The sequence below is a fragment of the Conger conger genome, chromosome 18 (assembly GCF_963514075.1).
Source record: "Conger conger chromosome 18, fConCon1.1, whole genome shotgun sequence".
NCBI classification, from domain to species: Eukaryota; Metazoa; Chordata; class Actinopteri; order Anguilliformes; family Congridae; genus Conger; species Conger conger.
The window spans coordinates 28,838,337-28,864,597 of NC_083777.1; the positions used below are offsets into that span (position 1 = coordinate 28,838,337).

At 43.3% G+C, this 26,261-nt stretch overlaps 1 protein-coding gene across 2 annotated transcripts in view; it reads left to right on the plus strand.

Moving 5' to 3' along the window:
• plpp4 (phospholipid phosphatase 4) overlaps positions 1 to 26,261 on the plus strand; it is an 80,850-nt gene that overhangs the window by 10,484 nt on the left and 44,105 nt on the right. Inside the window, exon 1 of one of the 2 annotated variants that reach the window (XM_061228607.1) lies at positions 13,756 to 13,892. The exons of the other annotated variant lie outside the window; for it this stretch is intronic. Within the exon in view, the coding sequence (XP_061084591.1) occupies positions 13,804 to 13,892 (89 nt within the window). The 5' untranslated portion in view covers positions 13,756 to 13,803. Of the gene's footprint in view, positions 1 to 13,755; positions 13,893 to 26,261 lie in introns of those variants that run through there. 2 annotated transcript variants of the gene reach the window in all.

Genomic DNA, 26,261 nt, shown 5'->3' on the forward strand with positions numbered 1-26,261 from the left:
CCGCACACGGGTTACAACACGAACGGCGCTACAACACGAGCGCCGGAGTAAAAATGAATTAGTGGGTGGTGGTTGGACCTTATTTAAAGTACAAATATGTATTTTTATTAATGGATAAGAATAGAAATAGTCCAGGCCTTATAGTCAAGATTTAATTCATTTTCCTTCTACTTAAAAAAAGAAAGAAAAAAGAGGCCGGCTACATCTCGCACCACACATTCGAGCATTAATGTTATTTTCATACGGCCCATGTGATCAGTAAGATAACGTGACAGTGATTCCCAGCATGGCCTCTGTGCCTGACAGACATCTGTGAAGCAGTGTATCGGATGGTGACAGAAGCATATGAGTCTGGTTTGTCTCTGTCATGGACGCCAGAATGTCAGGGTGTCAATCAGGGAATCCCCGCGTAATTACACCCCGACTCAGCGCCCCGGCTATCAGCAGAGAGAATCTCATTCCCTTGACAGGTTGACACAAGCGAATCCTAGAGTCTGCAATGGAAAAAGAAAAGTTATGAACTTCATTGTCAATTGCCCAGCACATATTTCATTGAGAGTGGTGGAGAGGTTGTGAATTCAATTCCATGAATTAAAAAAAAGAAAAAAAAAGAAAAAACACAACGTCCTTTTAAGTACCAGCTATATAAAGTTGTGTCTTGAACAAAGTTCAACTCAGACAGGCTGTGTCAGATTGAACCTTTTTCCAAAAGCCTTGTTTGGGCCCTATATTGATTCTGATGTCAGTATGTTTATAAGACAGTTACAGTACATTTATATCGATGCTTTTCAGACTTTTGGAGTTTTTTAACGTGATGGGGATCAAGAGCAGTTGCGAAAAATAATCTATCAGACATATTCTTTTGAAGTATCTTAAACTGTAGCTGTAGTGTTGATAAATAACTCATGTGTTCATTTTTCTTATTTTCCTCCGAATCAATTTTAAAAATACTTCACGGTGCGATCCATCAGGCCCAAGCTGTTAAACAAACAGTACTGGGAATAATTACTTTTTCAAAGCTTCAAATAAAACTGTAAAACTTTGACTCTGCTCACATATTGTCATTCAGGTGGAACTAAAGGCTTTTGACCGTGTTTCCCCCAGGACCCGTTCTCAGAGCACAGACAGAGTGTAGTTATGCTCTTGTACGCTCTGCCATAGGGGGACAGTCATTCAAGGGCACACACTACTGCCACTATAATTACTGTGAGAAAGAAAATACTATAAATTTACATTTACATTTTAGTCTTTTTTGGCGGACGCTTTTAAAATCCAAAGCGACTTACAAGTGCATAGGTTCTTCCACAAGTTAAAGCAACACAGCCGTAACTAGTAAAATACACATGAAGTGCTGTTCTAAACATACAGTCATCATAAGTGCAATTCTATTATGATTTTATTTTTTTTATTTTTTTTAGGTTAGACAAGAGGGATAGGGGAGGGATTCTGCTGTCCTGACAGTGGTAGGCAAGTCATTCCACCACTGAAGAACCAGAACGGAAAACAGGCGTGAACGTGCAGCTCGACCGCCAGGTGCTCGTAGAGAGGGAACCATAAGGTGACCAGAGCTGGCAGACCGGAGTGGTCTAGCTGGGGAGTAGGGAGTGATTAAGGATTGTATGTAAGGTGGGGCAGTCCCCTTAGCAGCCTGAAATGCCAACACTAGGGCCTTGAATTGAATGCGTGCGGCAATAGGAAGCCAGTGGAGGCCAATGAGGAGTGGGGTGACATGAGCCGACCTGGGCTGACTGGTGATCAGCCGGGCTGCAGCATTCTGGACCAGCTGGAGACTACCATAATACAATACATACGTCAGTTTTGTATGGACAGGTCTGCACCATATTTACAAAGTCTTAATAATAATATTTGAAAAATATAAAAATATTAAAAATTATATTTGAACAAACAAACTATTCTCCGACAGACATGCTTTTGAAGCCGACAACCGCCCTTGTCTTTTTGTTTTCATAGCAAATACAGGAACAAAAGATTAATTTATTTATTAATTTAAAGTTTTCGAGAGTCTCTGGCAGAAAGTAAACAGTGCTGAAAAGTCTAATCGATAGCATTAATAATTCACAAACTCTCACATGAAAAAGAGACATGAGAGAGAGAGAGAGATAGAAAGAAAGAAAGAGAGTTGTCACCTTATTTTAGCCTTTGAAGAAAGGACGGGGCCATTACAGCATTATGTCCCTGCTTTAATCTTCCGTCTTCCATTTTATACTTTGTTGACACGGTAACCGTTTCTCGCGGGCGCCATTAAACGTCTCCGTCTGCATTGTGTCTCGTGAGAGACGCGTTTCCAGGGAATATTTAGCTCGGTGATTTTCCCTCCAAATTGCCTCGGCGTCGGCTCGGTCCTTCATGTTTATGGTAATGAGGAACCTCATTCGGAACATTCCAGGCGGAGGGTTTGATCGATCCGGCTTCACGTGGCTCGAGCCCAGAGACATCTGTCAGAACATTAGCCAGCGCCATTTTGCACGACGCTGCGCGGTCCACACGAGAGCTCCATTATCAGATCAATGGGATGTCAGAGATGGAGTGGGTGGGCGTTGCGAGCGAGACTTGGAAGTTCGACGGGGAGATCAGAGAAAACAAGAGGCGGAAGATGGAACAGAGGTTGGGAGATGCTGGAATCAGAATGGACTGAAGCTGCTTTCACACGATCAGCCTCGAAACGCTCGACACGGCGTCAAGCCATTCGGTTCCTACGGAGGGAGCGTTGAAGCCCCACTTGGCAGCAACGCTAAGCCTGGTGTAGCACACAGCTCAAAATGAAGACAAGGTGAGCAGAGTTCAAATCATTTAAACTTTGAAGCTGACCTTTCCTAACGTGTTCAGTCACATCACACTTTGTATGAAGCAGGCCTCACGCTACCTAGCAACACAGACAGAGCTGTTTCACGTTGGCTACATGGCTAACTGAGTTAGCCCGGTTAGTTTCTTGACATTTTGGGATAAACCCAATATCACAAAGCGAGTACACAATTTATACTTTTATAACCGCAGACAGCCTCCTGCTATCACATATTGTTGCAGCCTGTTACAGTTTAATGAACCAACGGCTTCCTGGATGGATGGCGACAAGTTTCAACAACTGGCGGCGCTCGACTCTTCTCATGCGTAGTCACCGCCTGACTTGGCGTCGAACGTAGAGTTTGACGCTGATCGCGTGAATGCAGCTTCAGTCAGTGGGGCTGGGTGTTGGGAAAGGAAGCTGTCTGAGAGGGTTGTTTATGGAAATGACATCATCTTTTAAACTCACGCTGTGAATATTGGAGCGTGGCTGAGGAGCGGGGGCTTTGTGTGACATCATGTCTGCGGCCGGTACCAACGAGGATAGAGATAATCCAGCACACACCAAAACACACACACACGCACACACACACACTCACACACACACGTACCAAAACACATACACACGCGCGCACACACACACACACACACACGTACCAAAACACACACGCACACACGCATGCACGCTCGCATGCACCCACACACACACACACACACACACACACACACGTACGAAAACACACACACTTACACACACACACACACATACCAAAACACACACACGCACACACACACACACACACACACGTACCAAAACACACACACACACACGCACACACACACACACACACACACGCACACACACACACACACGCATGCACGCACACATGCATCCACACACACACGTAGGAAAACAAACACACACACGCATGCACCCACACACACGCAGATACAAAAACAAACACACAAATGCGCGCTTCCACCCACACACACGCTCGTAAACAAACACATGCGCACATGCACACACACATGCACCCACTCACAGGCACAGACACACGGATGCACCTACCAACACACACATATGTAAACAAACACACACACACACATGCATGCACCCACACACACACACACGCGCACGCATGCTCGCTTGCATACCACCCATCCACACAAACGTTCGTAAACATACACACACACGCGCACGCACACACACACACACACACACACACATGCATGCACCCACATCCACATAAGGAAACAAACACACGCACACACAAACACATGCATGCTCGCTCACATGCACCCATACACAGACACACATGCACACAGAATAGATTCAGCACCCAGTGACGTCTCTTGGGCACAGACAGAAAGCAGTCGTGTGTGTGTGCGTGTTTGTGTGCGTACATGTGGGCGTGTGTCTCGTCTCAACCAGTTTCTGCATCTGTGAGCCTCAGTTAGTTCAGAATTCTGTTTGACTGGGATTGGTGCTCATCTTCAAGACTAGCCTCCAACTCTGGCGGCTAATGTGTGTGTGTGTGTGTGTGTGTGTGTGTGTGTGTGTGTGTCTGTCTGTATCTGTGTCTGTATCTGTATCTGTATCTGTATCTGTGTCTGTGTCTGTGTCTGTGTCTGTGTCTGTATCTGTATCTGTATCTGTATCTGTATCTGTATCTGTGTCTGTGTGTGTCTGTGTCTGTGTCTGTGTCTGTGTCTGTGTGTGTCTGTGTCTGTGGCTGTGTCTGTGTGCACGTACGCGTTTGTCCAGTCTTCTTTCGCAGAAAATGCCGCCGCCCTAAATTGGCATCATTGGCTTTATATCAAATGAATGTTTTGTGTTGTACTGACAGTCACAGCAATTTAAACATGCTCTCTGTGGTTCCCTCCCTCTAATTATTGCCTCTAAAGGGCAGACCTAATATGGTGTAATAAAATCTCAGGCCTGAACTACTCCAGGCAGAACCACAGTGGTGAATACAGTGGTTTTACCGCTGGATAAGAAACAGATTTGCAGAAATGCTTTATGGGGGCTTTTGTCAGCAGTAGTGTTCATTTTTTTAGTAGCATGACTATATATCATGAAAACACTGGGATTGCATTTGCCTCATTATGTTTATATTTATGTACAGGATATAGATTGTAGTATTTTCACTGAAAATGAGAATTAACTGAAAAGCCATGCAGGCCATAACATAAACACACACACACACACACACACACACACACATACACACACACACACACACACACACACACACATACACACGCACACACACACACACTCAGCCAATGATTCATACATTATGGAAAAGTACTTACAAAAAAACCATTAAATCTTATTGACGCATCTATTAAGTATTTATAAATATTTTTACTGAACGGCTGTAAAACATCGGCAGTGTGCGCGACCGCTTAATGTGACGGGTTGCGTATCACGCCACACGCGTGGTGAATGCCAAGCATGCAGCCTGCGTGTTCCACGCCCCCTCCCGTGACTCCGTCCGGCTGGACCGAACGGTGACTCACACGAGGGACATGCCCGTTGTTCTGTGATCTCTCTGACGTTACAAGAACACAGTCATTAGGTCAGAGCCTATCTGCCTCTGCCCTGCAGCGGGTGTGTGTGTCAGCCTGTAGTGTAGTGGTTAAGGTAAAGGACTGGGACACGCAAGGTTGGTGGTTCTAATCCCGGTGTAGCCACAATAAGATCCGCACAGCTGTTGGCCCCTTGAGCAAGGCCCTTAACCCTGCATTGCTCCAGGGGAGGATTGTCTCCTGCTTAGTCTAATCAACTGTACGTCGCTCTGGATAAGAGCGCCTGCCAAATGCCATTAATGTAATGTTGTGTAATGTGTGTGCAGAAGGAGTCTGTAAATAACACCGAGGCCAGAGATCGCATCATCATTAACTTCATCTTCATCTTCCTTTACCGACCGAGGGAGAGATGCTCAGTTACTGGGATGAGTAGGTCATGTGACTCCGATGAAGAGACACTGAGGACTAGCATTGAGAGTGTTTGCATTTGAAAATTCTGGTAATACTTGACAATACGGTTCCACGAATCGGCATTAACTAATGTAGTTCTTAACTAACTACTACTGATAAATTAATCTGTATCTGTAATCTGTAATCTGTCAATTTATTGGTTCATCATTAATTCATGTTAACAACTACATTAGTTATTGCCAGTTCGTATTGGAATGAAAAAGTCAGTTAATTTTTTTTGTTAATGCTTAACTAATACATGAACTATGTATAAATATTGTGTAACAAACATCTTAGTTTGTTATTAACAAATGCATGAACTAATTAAAAATTAATTCCCGGCTTAATTATTGTATTTGTCAATCATTAGTTCATGTGAACAACAACTACATTAGTTAATGGCAATTCATGAACCTAAATTGATGAGCCAATTCATGTGAGCAAAATTTATATTGTGACTGATTTGGTTCAAGGTTTTATTTCTTGGCGAGTCTTTCTTTGCAGACTGCTCGCCTGGATGCGTTCTCCCCTGGATAAGTCAGGGGACCGGAGCCTTCACAGGAAGCTGCTCTCGGTTGTTCTGACCGCATCTGGCGGCTCTCCCTATTGGCCGGCCTGCTGCTATGCACGTAAATAGCCGCCTAAACTAAACCCCCTGCTTTTCTATAATTACCGCGCGCATAAGAATGTAGTACAAACCGTGCCAGGGGCTGCAGGGGATCGTCTGCGAGGGACGCGTCCTTTCTGCGCTCAAACAGCAGCTCTCCTGCAGAGCTCCATGGTGAGCTGTGTGGGGGACAGTCCCTGCTCTGTGGGTGTGTCTCAGCTTTGATTGACAGGCGCACGTGGGGCACGGCAGGAAAAGACAAGATGGCTGAAATAAAAAGGCCTTATATTCCATCCACGTTTTGTCCTTACATTTAACTGAGATAAGTTCAAGCAGGCAGCATGGAGGGTGTAGTGGGTAGCACTGCCGCCTCACAGCAAGGAGGTCCTGGGTTCGAATTCCCGTCGGCCGGGGCCTCTCTGCGCGGAGTTTGCATGTTCTCCCCGTGTCTGCGTGAGTTTCCTCCGCGTACTCCGGTTTCCTCCCACAGTCCAAAGACGTGCAGGTTAGGCTGATTGGAGAGTCTAAATTGCCCATAGGTATGAGTGTGTGAGTCAATGGTGTGTGTGCCCTGCGATGGACTGGCAACCTGTCCAGGGTGTATTCCTGCCTTTCGCCCAATGTATGCTGGGATAGGCACCTGCCCCCCTGCGACCCTGTTCAGGATAACGGGTTAAGATAATGGATGGATGGAAGTTCAAGCAGGAGACTTCTTCTTCTTCATAAACTCAGTTTGGCAAGATTACGTTTATGATTGCTGAACTTGCAAAGCTGTGTTTGTGAGAAAAACCCTTGTTTTAATATTGATTTGCATTGTTCCAGTCATTGTTTTTATAAAAAAATATTTCTTTTAATTCACGTTTTTGTCATCCGTGACACTTGCATTATGTAAAAAAATATATAAAGGTTTGTTTCTGAACACAGAAAACAGAATGTGTGTTATTCTGGATGGAAGATTGCATTTTACATTATCCAATTTTTGGCTCATATCCTGGACTGACCTCAGGCTGTATCACTGCACTACTGTACGCAGTTCCGCTCTGAACAACAACCCCAAGCTGTTTCTCTTTTTAATTTGATATTTTATATCTAATATGGCATTTTCACTTCTTACAAAGAGCTGATAACAGTACGCCATGCAAATGTTTAACTCCACATTTCAACATTTTATATATTTTTTTCCCGTTGTATTATATTTTCATTACACTTTCTGGAAAAACTGTAATGGCAGCGAGGTATTTCATCCAGTTTTTTTGGACGGCGTTCAGCAGCCTACTACCCGTGAAGCGCTATAAATATGAAGCAGGTTTACATCGCAGAGGTTGCAATGAGTCGCTGCAGCACAGAACGATGGGTAATGTTGATGTCATGCCTGATTACCTCCATCCCCACCTCCACCCTTTGCTTCTGGCCTGCTGAACTCAACTATAAATACATTCACAAACCACATCATGTGCCTTCTTGTACAGTTCGCATCGTTCAAAATGATCAATCCACCTCAACTGCTTGGCATCTGAGGCAGTAAAAAAAAAACGTTTCATACCAATTAATTTTTTTTAAATGCTGTCTCTTTAAATGCAGCTTGATTTATTTCTGAAGACGCGAGGTTAATGTGAGGTGTGTATTTAAAGCCACTGATGATACAGCCGTAGGGCCGCGTGAGAGAGCGGTTTTTATCCCACCTTTGCTCTGCCGTACTGACAGACGAGTCCCGTGAATTCCCCCTGAACTGCCATGCCCCGAACCCGGCTAAAGGAGACGTATCAACGTATCAATCCTGCTAATGCTTCTGCATCGTGCGCGAAAGCCGCATTTAGAGACGATGAGTCTTATATAAATACCCACCGCTTCCTTCAGCCCTCCCTTTCACCGTGCTGTCAAAATATTATCATCCCGTGTAATATTGGCTCTTTTCACTTCGCCGTGCCTTCATTAGTGTGTGACGCTGCGTATGTTGTTGTGACTTTTTCTCATTTTCCGTGAAGCGGAGTGGATGGGTGCATATTGGTTGATTGATTTGTTTTTCCCGGGTTGCAGATGCTATGTGATCTTCCCTAATACACATCTGAAGGATTCAATACCGTCTTCATTTTGAATGTCTATGTCTGAAGTAAGAATGCATTTGTAAAATCTCTCTCTCTCTCTTTCTCTTTCTCTCTCTCTCCAATAATTATATTATTATAAACAACAAAACAAAAATAATTACGGTTATAAATATAATAACACTGTGTAAAGTGACAGCAGCAGTGTCTATAGGTCACTGCTGTCTCTTTGGCATCAAAATAAGAAAAACAATCCTCCTCCCTCAGGACTTATTTGCATTTGTTTTGTTTCAGGCAGGTCTTGAACATTTGGGTATAGTATTTTGGTGCATTTTGGGAAGACATTTTCTAAAAATTTGTTTATATACTTCTCTTTCGGCGAGCGAGATAACACTGGATCCGCTGTTAGTTGCAGTCGAAGCACCAGCTCTCTGGGTGTCCACTGGTCTCTAAAGACAGTCTTCTCTGAGTCCGTACTTTGTCAGTGTTTTTTCCTGGATTTGCAATTTTTGATAATCTGCCACAGTGCATTCTTGTTTTAGAACCAAATAGCATGTCAAGTTGCTTGGAATTTTGTCTGACGTTGCCAATGGTTAATACAGTGTAGTTTTGTTTGTGTTTTGACTCTAATTGGCTGCTTTGTAAAGTAGCTTTTCTGCAGCTGCGTGGGTTAGTGGGGGTTTAGTGACCTGAGCCCCAGGACTGGCTGAGTGTGAGGAGGCTCTTCTCTGGGCTCAGGTCAGGGTGTTTCAGGGCCTGGTAATGGCTTGAGTGGGAGCCTCTGCATTTTAGGTGTCTCCAAAATGTAATGGCTGTTTTCCGGATGTTAATGAGCAGCGGATATTGGCCTAATTCTGCTCTTCTCTTCACGGAGGCTATTTTTACTCTGCATGCAGGGCTTCAGTTGGGTGTTTGTCCTAGTTTGCGAAATCTTGCTTTGTAAGCAGACCCCATACTTTGCTGTGCGAATCTAGTCCTGATTTGAATATATTGAGCCAAATCCTTTTTGGTAGGTCTATTTTAATTTGTCTTCATGGCATAGTATACCCCGTGAGTCACGCTCATTGTTGAGGTATTTTAATCCTATGCATGCAAAATGTGCAGTGTATGCTATATATACATCCCTACGATTGGGTTCAAACTTAGTCAGGAGAACTATTGTTGTTGTAACTACTGCATATCTGGGCAGCAGCATGATGGCTCATTTGATACCTTGGCCCCTTGGTGACTTAAAGCAGAGGTGTCCAGTCTTATCCTAAAAGGGCCGGCGTGGGTGCAGGTTTTTGTTTTAACCCAGCAGTAACACACCCGATTATACTAATGAACTAATCGGGGTCTTTAATCAACACCTTGATGAGTAGAATCAGCTGTCTTCGTCCTGTGCTAAAACAACAACCTGCACACACACACCGGCCCTTTCTGGATAAGATTGGACACCCCTGACTTAAAGCAATCGAGCCAACAAATGTGTTCCATCCCGGATCAGCATTATTTACAGCTAGAGCTAGTCTCACCCCTCCATTCCCATATTCAAATCTATTCCAATGCAAAGAGTTTTAGTATCGCTGGCTTGTAGGACACCCTGAGAATAAGATATCCTGACTCAGATGATGTTGATGGGTCACAGACTGAACACACAGATCTCACACACACACACACACACACAAACACACACACACACGCACTCACACACACACACACACACACACAAACACACACACACACACGCACTCACACATGCACACGCACACACACAAACACAAACACACAAACACACACTCACACACACACACAAACACACTCGCACTCGCACTCACTCACACGCACACACTCACACTCACACACACACACACATATACATACACACTCACACTCACACACTCACACTCACACACACTCACACACACACACACACTCACACTCACACTCACTCACACACACACTCACACACTCACACTCACACACACACAAACACACATACACACACACACACACACACACACACAGACACACACACCAACCAATCTGCGCTCTCCTGCAGTATTTTGTTTGGAAACATGTCACGTAGATCACATATTAGAAAACTTTCATATTGCACTTTCAGAGCAAAAGACTGAAGAAAAAAACGTGGTCTTCGAACCTTTGAAGTCAAGATTATTCTTCCTTACTGGGAAATCTTTAGAATTGCTGTTGTTTTGGCCTCATTAGTCAGATGAGAAAGATAAAAGGCAGGCCATAATACAGATTTTGTGTGTGTGTCTGTGTGTGTGTGTGTGTGTGTGTGTATGTGTGACTGTGTGAGTGTATGTGTGTCAGTGTGTGTGTGTGTGTATGTATGTGAGTGTGAGTTTGAGTGTGTGTGTGATTGTGTGTGTGTGTGTGTGTATGTATGTATGTATGTATGTATGTATGTATGTATGTATGTATGTGTGTGTGTGTGTGTGTTTGTGTGGCTGGCTTTAAATGGAAGTCACAGGGTTGAGGTGGGAACAGATATCCCCCCCCCCCCCTCACCTAACATCACTTCAGTCACAGACAAAAACAGAATTATTCATATAATTCAAACAAAGAGCACAACAGAAGCAAAGTCTGTGTGTTTTAAGAATTCTTAGTAAATCTTAGTGAAAACTTTCAGACAAAAATACCACATAGTATTTTTATTTTTTTTGTTCCTATTCCTTCTCTCCCACCAGGAGCTGACGGGTAGTAAATAGCAGGGTGTGAAACGTATATATAGTTCTGTGAGAATGCAGGAGTGTAGCTGCTGTGTGCCCTCGTGTTCTTATGTGCTAGACTCTGTCTCTGACACTGTCTCTGCCGTGGAGCCAGATTACAACACCTTAGAATCATAAGGTCCTCACCGACATTTTTCACAAAAATTAGGTAGTGTCAGAAATACGTTTTTCGTAAGGCACTGTGATGTGATACGTGTGATGTCTCACACAAAAATACGGTTTAAAAGTATGACGGAATGCAAACATTTTTAAGTTAGTATCTGCTTGGAGCCCATTCACTTTTTTTTTTTTTTTTTGTATCTTCAAAGCTCAATATTTCGAAACCCACTCAGATTGCAGAAAGAACCATATAATTCCAAGGTCACGAGATGTTCGTCTGCTAATTACCCACTGATGTCCTGAGCGACCCAGAGCACATGCGCTGTTCCACGTCCAACTGCCAGTCTTGATGCACGCCGGCTGGCTGGCTGACTTGGGCCAGGCCATGATCTGGTGCTCCAGGATCAGGACCGGGGTATTTGACCTTCTCCCAGGCCCGGGGTAGAGGTTATCTGGGTGTGATTGCTTCCCAGCAGGGCTGTTCCACACTGCTCTGTCTCATTTCCGGCAGCCCTGCGGCGAGACTTATCAAACGGGGCCTGTCTCCACTCCCCCGCCGCTTCAGGTAGCGTCCGACTTGATTTATGTCTGCCTCAGCTGAATTGGACAGCTCAACCCCCCTGGTTGAATTAAATGTAATTTCGCAATTCAGTTTATTATTATAACTTCATTCTGAATAAAACCGAGACCAAGAAGTCCTACCACTTCTGTTTCCATGAATTAGGCTCTGGTGAATTTGACGCCCTGTATAGGCTACAGATACAGATAGTGATACATGGCTGTACATTTATGGTCACTGATTGGTGGACAGGCTGTACATTGTGTTCATATTAGGCGTCTGTACGTCGCAAAATGTACTGCATTGTAAACTGGTGGCAGTTTGCATCCAGAAGCCTATTTGCATATGTGAGTCTGCAGTAGATGCTACTTACGGAAGAACTCTCTCAAAAGACAGAATTCGAATAATTACTGAGGCAGCAATGTCTCATGAGTGTTTTGGTTTGTCTCGGATCCAGATATACCACCTGCTGTTCACACACTACAAGCCTGCGTACGTGACTCACACTACCCCAACTTTTAATTAACAATTGCCACCTGACTTGAGCAAATCTGTTGCTTGTAACAAAGACGGGTACTTTATACAATTTACGAGTTGATATTTGTTCCATATCAAATCTAATCAGAACGAGGATACGATTTAAGAGGTTTTAATCTCAATGTAACTTCCTAGTCAAAGATTTATATATATATATATATATATATATATACACACACACACACATATGGTTGCTATTGGCTTCAATTCACAGTCTCTGTGTCAGCTGTTATAACCAGTGACTCATCTAAAGTTTATAAAAATAAAAAAAATACTTCCATGAATTATAACTGGCTGTGTTTCAGACACGAAGCTAACATATTTATAATCTTGTAATGTCACACTGTGCAATTTTTATTTCCAGCTATGTCAACAATATCATCTTTTAAGTGGCGCCCAATCCTTTCCATGCATATCATTAAGAAGTGTGCAACAGATTGTGAGGGTACTTCAGAGGAAGGCTTTAAGCTGTGTGGGTCTTGATTAGCAGTGTTTAGTTTGGTGGTTTATTCCACTTTAACTTTGATATCGGACAAACTGTTTTTAGATATAAATATACTCCAGGAATCAGATTCATCAAATGGTTCCAGAGTTCTCATTTTTTGGTAGTACTGTTAGTGCTTGATATTGTACTTCCCTCTTGGGTCTTTCAGCACACTTATCCTGGGTCATGGGTATACACTTTGTACTTTGTTGTACGTCACTCTGGATAAGAGCATCTGCCAAATGCCAATAATGTAATGTAGTGTAATTTACATTTTCACTCTCTCTCTCTTTCTCACTCTCACTCTCACTCTCTCTCTCACACACACACACACACACGCCTGCACATTATGATTAATATTTGCACATCAGTGTTAGATTGCTCCTGCGCACAGCCCAAGCTTTGTGTGTGTGTGTGTGTGTGTGTGTGTGAGAGAGAGAGAGAGAGAGAGAATGACAGAGAGAGAGAGAGAGAGAGAGAGAGATGCGGTTCTCTCATCTTTTCTCAACTCCATATATTCACTTTGTGCCACTCAGTGTAACCTGCCCCCCTCTCTACCACCACCCCGCACACACGCACGCTCTCTCCCTCTCCCCGTCTCCTTTGAGAAGTCCTTTTTGCTGCGCACCCCCTGCTTTGCCATCTCCGTGTTTAGATCGCCACATCGGGACAGGAAGTACAAACGAAGAGGAGTAATCTCCGAGGAAAATAAAATATTCTCAAAGACAGAGGGCTTTAAACCAGGGGAGAAGAGTTCTAGGATAGAGCCCGTTTCAGTTGGTCAGCTCGCGACAGACAGCGCGGCTTCTATGGCAGGAAGGCTGCTCACCGTGACTCCTGGCTGTGAACTTAATTCCGACCGGTGAAGGGGATTAAAAAGTGAACGTTCTGCTGTTCTACAACGAGTTCCTCACCTGTGACAGGATTTCTCTATCTTTGGGGGGCGGATTAAAACAATGAAGATGTCTCCCCCGGATCGAAGGAAAAGCATACGTGACCTGGCGCTGGAGATTGGCATTCGAGTTCTGCTCTTCGGAGTTTTCGTGTGAGTACAGCGATGCTATCGAGCAACGGCGTTCCTGTATTTATATCACCATTGACCCGCAAAAACATACAGTATTGCTGTTCTATTTCAATTGGGATTAAATCAGCAGTTCGCTATTTCGCAGAAAATGCGTTGATATTCAAGAGGATGTGAGTACTTTATTGATTCGCGGTGGTATTTTGGCTGACGTATACGCTGTTACTTTACCCATATCTTGTCGCTGTAGTAGCCCATAAAGTGGACCTTTGGCGACGTCGTGAGGCTATATCTCCGTCTCTCCAGAGTCTCTGTACATTGCTGTTTTATTATACGATCATCTGCATTCCTCAGTCGACAACACACACAAATGTGTCTCTGTTGACCAATGGCAGTCAATAGGATAATATGTAAATCAAGGCTGTTCACATTACAACAATATTTAACATAATGTGTATTCATGGCAAAAACTTATGAATCTATTCAAAATCATCGGGTAGGATTTGCTACAAATTCTTTGAACTGTAGTTGGGACTAAAATATGTAAAGTAGCCTACAGCTTTTGTTATCATGTGTGCAATGCGAGCTATTGCACAGGGAAATAAGCGATACGGTTTTAACGATGTATCCTAAAACGGATATATACGAGCGCATTAATTCGCATTATTAGAGCGACAATTCAGACCGCATCCGGGATGGATTCAGCGTACGTGGTGCTGAGGGGACAGCGCTTCCAGCTTTGCTTTGCGGCCATCTCGACACCGCTGTAGCAGGCTTTGAACATTCAACAGCTGGCAAGTCGCTAACAAAAATGCTTGCCGAACGCACAAATGGTATCTCTTTTCTCGTCTCTCGTCCAATGCATTTGTATCATTCTTACATCATTTTAGCTCTTTGATAAATTGTGTTCTTTAAAGAGGTATGCAAAAACTGTTTTTTTTTTTTTTTTACGAAGTTGCGCATCTTCAATTTAGTAGCAATCGCTGTGTAATGAATTTGCTTTTAGAATCGTGCTAGCTCCGGCACTTGCTTGCAGAAGTGCACTTAAATATGTATAGAGAAGCGGTTTTAGCCACGCACAGCCCCCGATACCGACGATTCCATACGACATTTGAGATATGCAACGAAGGAAGCTTTGAATAAGCTTGCCATTCTTCTAGTCACGTTCTAATTTCCCTTATTTCGGGGCTCCAGAGCTAAATCAGTCAGTGTCATAAACTGTACTACAGTATTTTAAAAATTGGGCTACTTCGAGAGTATTGGTGAAATTTAGTGTTATGAACGTCCCACACATAGGCGATATTACCAGGTCTTCCTTCCTATTGCATAACTGTGAGGTTCGAGCGTATTGTTGATTACACGGACATAACAGAGGCTGGTAAATCCGACTCTTAACAGTGTATGTTTGATTGTGTGTGGATTATTTCGCCATGCTAGCCTATCCTTAAATGTAAAGCGAAGAGCCACATATCCCCTGCACATCTCCACGAATTTGCGTGCTTGCGCCACGTCATTCTATCCATTGCCCTAATTAACGAGATGTTTAGGGTTTCGTGCTGCTCTCATTATTAGTTAGTTTTACTTTAAGAGTAGCCTACGTAGTCTTCAATAATTAACCTGCGTTAGGCCAACACATTTTTGTAGTTTTGCACGCTCAGCTGTGCATTATAAAAAAATCGATTTCTCAGAATCAGAGAGGAGACGGACTGTGCTGTGGAGAAGAGTCAGAATTTCATATCATTTCACATCACAGTCCAATTCGCTGGATTTCGCAAGATCCTTTGGTAGCGTGTGTATTAAGGGTGGTCCACACTATAAAACATCTCTGCTTCACGTTGCTCGCCGATCATTCGGTGCGCTACAGAAATTTATGCCGATTTCTACATCTGCTGTGTCTAGACGTTTTTGCCGGTACGGCTGCGTAATTATGCACCGCGAGGAGCCCCGTCTTAAACGCCGTCACAAATGGCTTTTTAATTAGCTGCGCGAGGAATTTTCTTGAATAATTCTGACCGAGCCGCGGGTGGGAATTATTGACTTGAGCACGGGATTCTCTGTGCTGGACAGTTGCTGTGCCATCGTTCATCGATTGTGATCGGTCCCAACCTGTTCCTAATTATGTCTAAGTCTGAATAATACATTACGTGACATTAATTTAGCCGACAGTCTTATCCAGCGTGACTTACAACGTACTGTCGGGGAGAATACAGTAAGTGCTTTCGCTGATTCAAGTGAGTAATAGAGGCAGACCTGGCTGTACTAAATACGGTGGTTCATTATTTTTTAAGGGTTGATATATATTCCGTCCTTTTCACAGGGAGCATAGGACCGCAGGTCTTTAATTGAAAGAGATTACAGTCCCTGTTTCATCCAAGCAGTGCTTATCATTTAACAAGCAGCAGTGATCCAGATAATAGGTTTAAATGGTAATATTATTAGCAGTCAACCCTAGTTATGTCTTTCTGCAGACCAATATGTGATATATAAATTAATTCGTAATATGAGACTTTGACCTTTGAAAGAGGTCTTAGACAAAATCCAAATGCAGAATATCTACAATGTTTCTTCAACCTGATCTAGTCTAGGGACCATGGGCACACTATTTCAATCTAGTTCATATGCAGTTTTGCCAAATGTGACAGTCATAGATTTAATAAATGTACAATTTATTGAAGGTCAAGAGAGAGGAACAGTTTTCTATCCAAGAGCCTGACCACCTGTCTGCGAGCCTAATTTTGTGGTGGGGGTGACATTTGCTCAGATGGTAAGAGCTGTCATCTGGCAGTCAGGAGGGTTGCCGGTTCAATCCCCTGCACTGCCTGTGTTGAAGTGTCCCTGAGCAAGACACCCAACCCCTAAAGCTCCTGATGAGCTGGTTGGCTCGAATGGCAGCCAATCGCCATTGGTGTGTGAGTGTGTGTATGAATGGGTGAATGAGAAGCATCAATTAACATTTTACATTTTAGTCATTTCGCTTTTAATCCAAAGTGACTTACAAGTGCATAGGTTCTTCCACAAGTTAAAGAATCACATCCACAGTAGTAAATACATATGAAGTGCTGTTCTAAACATACAGTCATCATAAATGCAATTATTATTATTTTTTTTGGGTTCGACAAGAGGGATAGGGATCTCGGAAAGCGTTGTGGGGGGGGAGGAATCAGGAGGTAGGATTAAGGTACAGTTTGAAAAGGTGTGTTTTTACTCTGCATCGAAATAGGGGGAGGGATTCTGCTGTCCTGACAGTGGTAGGCAAGTCATTCCACCACTGAGGAACCAGAACGGAAAACAGGCGTGAACGTGCAGCTCGACCACCAGGTGCTCGTAGAGAGGGAACCAAAAGGCGACCAGAGCTGGCAGACCGGAGTGGTCTAGCTGGGGAGTAGGCACAATTCTACAGCACTTTGGATGAAGGCACACTATATATATATTTATATATATATATATATATATCTGCCAGCCATTTACCATTTAATGCCTAATTTAGAGCCAGAACTCGGCTCATTGCTCTAGATTACGGGGCTCAAGCTGAAATGTATTAAGATCCCCTCTTCCTGCTGCAGAACCCTGCCATTAAAACGGTTTAATTGAACTCGTGAAACACAAAAAGCTCTTATCCAGCCGTGTCCTTGGGTGAGAATGTGAACAGAATCCAGGCATTGGGTACCATTGCAGGTGTCTGCGGCATTCAGACTGAGAAACCAGAAAGTCATTCAGAAAGGCATTCAGACCAGAAAGCCGGCACTTGTGTGCACTGCTTCCTGCTCTGTTGTCGTTAGCATCCATTGTGTGGTCTGTGGAGAGAGGCAGGGGAAAGGCTCAGGGCTCTTGTCAGTCAGGGGGAAGGGTCAGGGCCCTGTCAGTCAGGGGGAAGGGTCAGGGCCCTGTCAGTCAGCCGTGGCTCCGTCAGGGATGTGTGTTCAGAAGACAGAGCCAGCTGTGGGGGCCTATGGCTGGAGCACTTATCTGAATCTCAGTCTCTGTGTTTATTACCGCTGTGTTTATTATTATTGCTGTGTTTATTATAGTCCGGAGTGCCGTAATGGTTGTCATTTCAAACTGCTTACTCCGCACTTATTTTTTATTACCTTAAAATGGGCCCTTTTTTTCATATTTAAACTTTGACCTTTTTTTTTTATTTAAAAATTAACCCTGCTGTGTGATGAGAGCTGTATGAATGAGCTTGAGGTGATTTGCCCTTGATTAAATCAAAATGGAACTCACTCTCAATGGCTTTTGCTGCCTGCAAGCATTTGATAGAGTATGTGAGAGAGAGAGAGAGAGAGAGAGAGAGAGAGAGAGAGAGAGAGAGAGAGAAATGTACTTCAACAACACAAAAATAAATAAAAACATTGACATATAAAATACCAAAAAAAAAAAAAAACTTGCATAAACACTCTGACAGGATTCTGAATAAAACCCCCAGGCAGTTTCCAATTTAAAATATGTCAGGAACCCTTGCTCAGAAGAGTTGCTTGGAAGACACATCAGATTACCATACATTACAAGTGCAGAGTGACTTTGCCTTATTCCATCCCAGGTAAAGTAAATATTTGAAGGACAGGTCTGTTATCTGCGGTACATTGCCCTGCATTAGATCACATACTTCCTGTGATTGTCCGACACCTTAACACCCCTCTTAGCCCTCTCCACTGAAATGTGATTTTCCCATTAAAACTGAAGGTCACATGTAGGAATAACTACCATGACATTGATACAGGAGACTGTGTAAAATCCTGTGTGCATAAAACCAGCCACACGAGGGCTGGCTTTCTGACTTAGTCAGGGAGTTTATGAGCACTGAACACTGCCCTGGGCAACAGCCCCAGAATAAACAAATAAATACAAAAATTGTAAAACAGAACTTGTGTGTTCTGTTGCCAACGTCATGGTTTTTAGGTCACTGAAGTGATTATTTTCTTTCGTTGCAATTGTTATTAGTATTAAATTGACACGGAACAATGCGATAATAAGCAATAAAAGCTTAGTTAAGAACAACATTAGTCAATGCCAATCCGTTAACCTAATTGTGAGGTGTGTCCATACGGGTCAAAATAAGGACCCAATAAAAACACCTCTTTGGCCGTATGACTCTTCATGGCATACACAGTGCCATGTAAGAGTATTTGCCCCCTTTGTGATTTCCTCTATTATTGCCTTTTCACCACACTGAACGGTTTCAGATCTTTAGACAAAATGTAGTCGTCCAAAAAGGGAACCTGCGTAAGCATCAAACACATTTTTAAAAAAATCACTAGGTCATTTATTTAACGAAAACAAGTTATTAAACACCCATATCAACCCTGTGAAAAAGTATTTGCCCCCTTAATCTTAAAAAAAAATGTTTGCACCACCTTCAACAGCAAGAACTGCAATCATTTGGCTTTTTATTTCAGGAAAGACTGTAGGTATCACTTATTAGTATTACTAGTATTGTGGTTATGTTCATTACTAGGAGAGGGAAGGTCCATCATCTATTCCTTATTGAGAAAATGATCAGCAGTTGGGGTGGATTAAAGTGGGTAGCTATCCGAGTCGAAGACCATCTGGATGCAGATGAGCTCTGTGCCTGTCTGACCCAATACTGTTTGTCTAACTTGTTCTTTGGATTTTAAACCCCCTCGTGTTCAATTTGGGGGAAAAAATATTGTATTTATATATATATAAATATATATTTACCACATATGGGACATGCTGTGAAGATGTCCAAGTGCATTGTTACTGTTTCTCAAAGTCCTTCCCGACGTGCCGGGAATGTGGGATCACTGCCGTACAGTATTCCGGGGACGTTTTTGGCAGATTTCTGCAGCTGAGCGGAACAGAGGGGGACAGCAGTCTCTTTGCTCGGGCGGTGTTCCTGTGCTTTTCACTCCCCTTCACGGAGGACATTTTAACGGGTGGGACAAGCCCGTGCCAATTTTTTGCGACTATAAAATGCTCAGCGCACAAAAAACCTGGTCGTATCTGAATCCAAGGCAGCTCGTGGGTTTTTGTTGTCTGCTGGGAAATGACGGGGGGAGACGTTTCGACGCGTCCTCATTGGTTTGATAACGGGGAACTTTGTGCACAAAGCAGTTACGCAAAGACGTCAGTTCGTGGTCGCATCGACATCGCATCGGCCGCGTGTTCTTGCACACTTACAATAATCATGCACGTTGCCTTTTAATAGTCGAATTAACAGCTTCACCTGCCCAGATGACAACATAAACAGCAGCTGTTTTCCTTTTCCAGTGTGCGAGATCACTGAATAATCGCTGTCCTTGGGATAAAGGAACATTTCATCTCAAGAGGGAATGCAGCATCTGTCAGTGTGTCAGCCGAGAAACATTAGTTTCACTGCTGCGGTTGGGTTAACATGGCAGACTGGAACTGAGGTCAACATAAGCACATCTGAATGGCAATCTCTAACCTCTGTTCAGACCTTCAGTGTGTGTGTGTGTGTGTGTGTGTGTGTGTGTGTATGTGTATGTATGTATGTGTGTGTCTGTGTCTGTGTCTGTGTGTCTGTGTGTGTGTTTGCGTTTGATGACAACCTGAAATCTGTGAACCATAGCCTTCACTAGACGCTGGGTATCTTCCCTGGTGATGCTCTGCCGGGCCTGTACTGCTGCCCTCTTCAGTTCTCTGTTTCTCTGATAGTTTTCCTTCAGTCCAGTCTAGAACACATGTTCAGTTGGATTCAGGACAGGCGATTGGCTTGGCCAGTTGAGACCATTCCACTTTCTGGCTCTGAGAAACATCTTGGTCGCTTTGGCTGTATGCTTGAGATCACTGGGCCTCATGCAAGAACATTTTCATATTATTATCATAAACTCCTCTTACTTTTATCGAACGGAGGGCTCATACGAGTGTGTCACGTCAGATTCAACACATGCACCTGACTTAATGATTGCCTTCACTTTCATTGGCACGAATCTGGTCTTCGTTTTGACAAACACCAATAACAGACACCTAAAGCAATCAAAAGTTAAGACTCTTATACCTTCCCTAAGGGATATGAATACAAGTGAACACACCTGGCTAATCAGAAACACCTCTGAAGTAATTTAAGGTACCCTGAAATGGAGGGAATATGCATAAAAATGTCTATAAAAAAGCCTTTAATAAGAGCTGAGAATCTTTAACCACCTGTGAATAGTTTGAGTACAAATTTAATATTGTGGAGTACAGAGCCAAAGCAAGGGAAATATGTCTTTGTTCCAAACATTATAGAGCTCTCGGTACCTATTTGATTATCTGAAGAATTCATACTCCATGCTCACCCTACAACTTAATAAAAAATAGTGGCTAAATTTAAAAGTTATGTTAATGTTGTTCATAATAGTCATAATAGTAATCTTCATATTCAGGTAAAATGACCTGTGAGGTTGCTCACCAAGGCTCTCCATTATATAAAAATATATTGTGAAGAAAAGAAAGAAAGAAATAAAGAAAAGATAACAGGTTCCTTGCATTCGCATAAACTAATGTAGTTGTTAAAGGTGCAATAGGTAATTTCAGACTTCTAAAGGTCAAGAGAGAATAGCAGCAACAAACACCCTCAAACCCCAACACTGTTTATCTCTCCCCCTTCTCTGTGAATGTGCTGATGTTGAAACGGCATTGACTGTGGCCATTAGAACCAATGGGCCTGAATTATTGTAGTTATACGATGTTTTGGTACGGATTTTGTTTTGGTCGGAATGTCAACTGTATATTTTCAAATCCAAATTTAAGGACTGTAAACACAGGCAGAGGGTGAGTCAACATGTCAGTGAGCCTTTTTCAATGATAGGAAGGGATTTACAATGGCCTTGTAACAATGTTTTAACACAAAGATCTTATTGTCCCTATAATCTGTACAGCTCTGTTAATGTGTTTGTTCATCATTAAGTCATGTAAACAACTGCATTAGCTATTGCCGATTCATAGTGGACTGAAGAAAGTCAGTTAATGTATTTGTTAATGTTTAACTAATTATAAGTTCATCTGGTGGTTTACTAATGCATAAATATCACGCAACAAGTATGTGAGTTAGTTGTTAACAAATGCATTATTGTAATTAATGACAAGTTAAGTTCATGCTTTATTTGTCCATCATTAATTTGTGTTAACAACTACATGAGTTACTACCAATTCCTGAAACGTTTTGTAAAGTGTTACTGAATAAGGGGTGGGCCGCAGCTGTCTGTGCAGGACACTGCTGTCTGTGCAGGACACCGCTGTCTGTGCAGGATACAGCCCTCTGCAGGACACCGCTGTCTGTGCAGGATACAGCCGTCTGTGCAGGACCGGTTTCTCATTGTGAGGAAGTGAAGGGGCAGCAGGGCTTCTGCATTCAGGCCGAGAGAGAGACAGGCCAGTCAGAGGGAATCCTCAATGTGACACAACAGGAAAGCACAGAGACATTGTAATCTCTGTGCTTTCTCTCTTTCTCTCTCCCTCTCTCTCTCCCTCTCTCTCTCTCCCTCTCTCACCCTCTCTCTCTCTCCCTCTCTCACCCTCTCTCTCTCTGTCTCTCCCTCTCTCTCTACCTCTTCATTTTGCATACTTTTACTGTCTCCCAATTGCACCTCTCTCTCTCCCTCTCCCTCCCTCCCCTGGCTCTCCTCCCTCTCTCTCCCTCTCCCTCTTCATCATTCATACTCCTGCTTTCTCTCCATCTCACCTCCCTCCCTCTCTCTCTCTCTCTCTCTCTCTCCCTCCCTCCCTCGTTCTTCTCTCTGCTGCTCAGGTAACTCATGATTAACCACTTTAAAAAGTAACATGCCTTTGTGTATGTATACACTGTGTGATTTCCGTTAATTAAATCATAGTTTAGAGTAAATGTCATTCTGCACTAATTATATTTTAATTGCATTTTCTGTTGTGAGTGCTGCTTCATATCCGCGGTTATTTTTAGTCTGAAACAGTCAGGCGAATATTTTTTCCTAGAAGTTTCACCCAAGTGTGTAGTGTGTGTGTGTGTGTGTGCGCTCGCACATGTATGCATGCAACTGTTTTTCAACAGCTATTTTTCAGCAGTTTTCGTTGTGGATCATTCTTCAAAAGAAACAACATGATTTGGCACATTGAAATTCAGCATGCTAAGTACACATTTAATCCATATTTAAAGTGCTTTTTACAGCTTTGCCGTGGTAATTGGAGATAATAGCATTAGCACTGTAGTGGCACACCATTAATTATGCATCGCCCGGAGCACTCAGAGCACAAAAGAAATGCAGATTGGAATCTCCCCAAAAAGACATCAGTGGCGCTGGAAGAGAGTGGAGATGACAGGATGAACGGGGCGGGGGGGGCGGACTGGCCAGTTAACGCCGCCGCCTCCCCCCCCCTCCGCCCCCCCCCAGCCTTTGTTCTCTTTAACACGCTATCAGAGCTGGAACAGAGACTGTCGCTGTGGGGGGTGGGTGGGGGCATTTAGGGACATGTTGGTCCCAAAGCCAAGCGGTCTTTGACCATTCTAAGGTCCTCCTATAAAATGATTAGGTTGAAGCCTGACCCCAGGTTGAGAGAGTACAGGCTTGTTTGATGGGTTTTTGTGTGGGGCGACATTGGCTCATGAGGTAGGAGCGGTTGTCCTAGAGCAAGACACCTAACCTCCAATTGCTCCCAACAAGCTGGTTGGTATGGTGCATGGCGGCCCCTCATTGGTGTGTGTGTGTGTGTGTGTGTGTGTGTGGGTGAATGGGTGAACGAGAGGCATTAATTGCAGCCCGTTTACCAATCAGAACGTGCTCAGAGAAGATGACTCTGCCTGCAGTCTGTGGGTTCACACTGGGACTCACACTGCTTCCAGTTCTCAGGTTTGTTGATCTCAGCCAAGCCCCGTCGACATCCTGGGTATTCCCCAGATCTCGCATGCAGCTAAAACACAATCGCTTTCATAACCATTGTATTTTTTTAGCCATTTGTCTTAAATTTAATTCACAGTTGAATCTGCGGGTACTTCTTAATTTGTTTACGCGCAGCAAGTTTCGCAATGAAATTAACTCATCAATTTGGGAGCGATACAATACTAATAATAAAAAAACACAAATTTCTTATGAGAGTTAAGAAGGAGATTGAACACAAAGTGTTTGTGTTTCCCGAGTGAGCGCTTCATTACGCGGTGCTGGCTGGGGAATTCGGATATTTGTTTTGTGTTTAAAAGTGGATAAAAACCGAAGTGGAGAAGTTTTGTTGTGTTTTAAAATGGCCCTGAAGCTGAGAGCTTGCTTGTACCTTTGCACCTGACAGGAAATAGTGGCCTTTGTGTTTCTCCCCCCAAGCCATGTCAAACAGGAAATCAATACCAACGATCTTAGGGCAACGCAGTTCCCCTGACCTCAGACGATGAATCTCCCATCCCCCGATCGATATCTTTCCAATTCAGTGGAAGAGTTACTGACCATTCGCACCGCTGCGGGGCAAACTCACATGTACACACCTGCTTCCTGGGAGTCACACATGAAGTAACTTGAGGGCTGGCGCAGGTTTTAAAGCTACGGGCTTCTTGGTAAAAGGGTGGAGCGTGGCAGTTTTTACAACTCGATTAGAACTTGCGTCCTCATACATCTGAAAACATCCACCCTGCTGAAAAAAAACCAAAAACAGTTTAAGCTAGGTTAACAGCTGGTAGCTAGTTAGCCAGTTCAGACCGGCTCCCAACTCGACATGGTTTGACCAGCTCAAACTGTGTTTTGAAACAGCCAGTTTCCCGGTTGTCCAGCTTCCTGATCAGACCAGCTACCAGCACCAGCTGGTTGACTAGCTCATGCCCAGCTACACCAGCTTTATGACCAGCTGTTCAAGCTGCCATTGCCTTATTTCACAGCAGGGCATAATACCTTTGTATATGTTGTCCATCGCTCTGGGTCAATGGATTTGTCGACTGAGTCATGCTTGCTGAGTTTGACACTCACTAGCTCAGCTTGTCCCTTTTGAACTGTCTCCTACCACCACTGTGCCCACCTCACCTCCACGCCCGAGAGCCTGAATGCTAAATTCAGATCTGTTAGCGAGTCCTGATTTTGTGTGTACAACGAAAAGTATGTGTATATCAGAGTTATGTGGAGTGGCTGTATACGTGTGTGTGTGTGTGTGTGTGTGTGTGTGTGTTTTGAGGGTGGCGGCTAGTCCCTCAGGGACTTGAGTAGCCCCCCTACACAGCAAAAGCAGGAAATGAGGTCAGTCTCTCAGCAGAGAGGGTCAGCGATGACTTGGTGCCTCGTACCCTACGGCAGAGAAATGTACTCTGGATCTGGCCGACAAAAAGGGGAGTAAATAGGGTGCAATACTCTGGGCTCTGAAACTTGTCATTGAGTTGATGCTGTCATTATTGACATTTCACATCATAAATAATGACTGTATCTCCATGAATATTTCTGTAGGCCTTGACTATGATTGTGACTAACTAGGCTCAGGTCTGGAACGCTGACCAGAATGAAATTTCCACAGACTCATTAGGAATGGGTTGGATTGCACTAACTAATACAAAATTCTACCAGCAGTTCATGACTTCTTGAAGTTCACGAAGAAAAGTAGTTTGTATTTATGAATTATTCAGCCGAGCGGCAACACCGAGAAGTAATACCCCGAATGCAGATGTGCTTGACTTTATGCGATATCTCTCTCTGAAGTGAGGTTCGCCATGCTTGTGTGTCATTGAGGTCGGTCCATGGCGATCTAGACGCCTGGAGAGGAACAATTTTATACTCAAAGGGAATGACATACGGTACTGGGCAGAAGTCTTAGGCACTTTATTATTTATATATATATATATATATTATTTTTTATTTTTTTGTTTTTTTTTGTTTGTTAGTATGAAAGAACACATTTGAGATTTCCAAATATTCATTTTCCAAGATATTTCATTTTATAGAGATATTTTTGTATCTAATTTAAAAAAGTAACATTTGACTACTTTTTACATCAAGGCTGTCTGAGATGAGAAGCGAGGAGCCAACCAAAGTCTGCAGAAGATCTGTGGCAAGTTCTCCAACATGCTTGGAACAACCTCCCTGCTGATTATCTTATAGAACTGCAGCACAGCGTTGGCTATCTCAGAGAAGTTTTAACTCCGAAGGGTGGTTCCAAAAAATATTGATTTGATTACATTTTCAACTATTCTGCCAAATGACTAAAATGTAATGTAAAATGTACAGTACGTTTATTTAGGACCTTTCATTTAATTATTTTTGAAAGAATCGTATTTGTACAGAATGTTACACAGGTGCCTAAGACTTTTGCGCAGTACTGTATGCATTTAAATGAAAATAAAATAAAAAAATAAAAAATAGATCAATAAATGGTACTGAAAACTGATGGTGGGCAGTGTGATGAATGTGCAATTATCCCCACCCACCCCACCTTGTTCTCCAGCCCCCCCTGACCGCAGCTGGAGTCTGTGGTCTGTGGTCTGTGGTCTGTGGT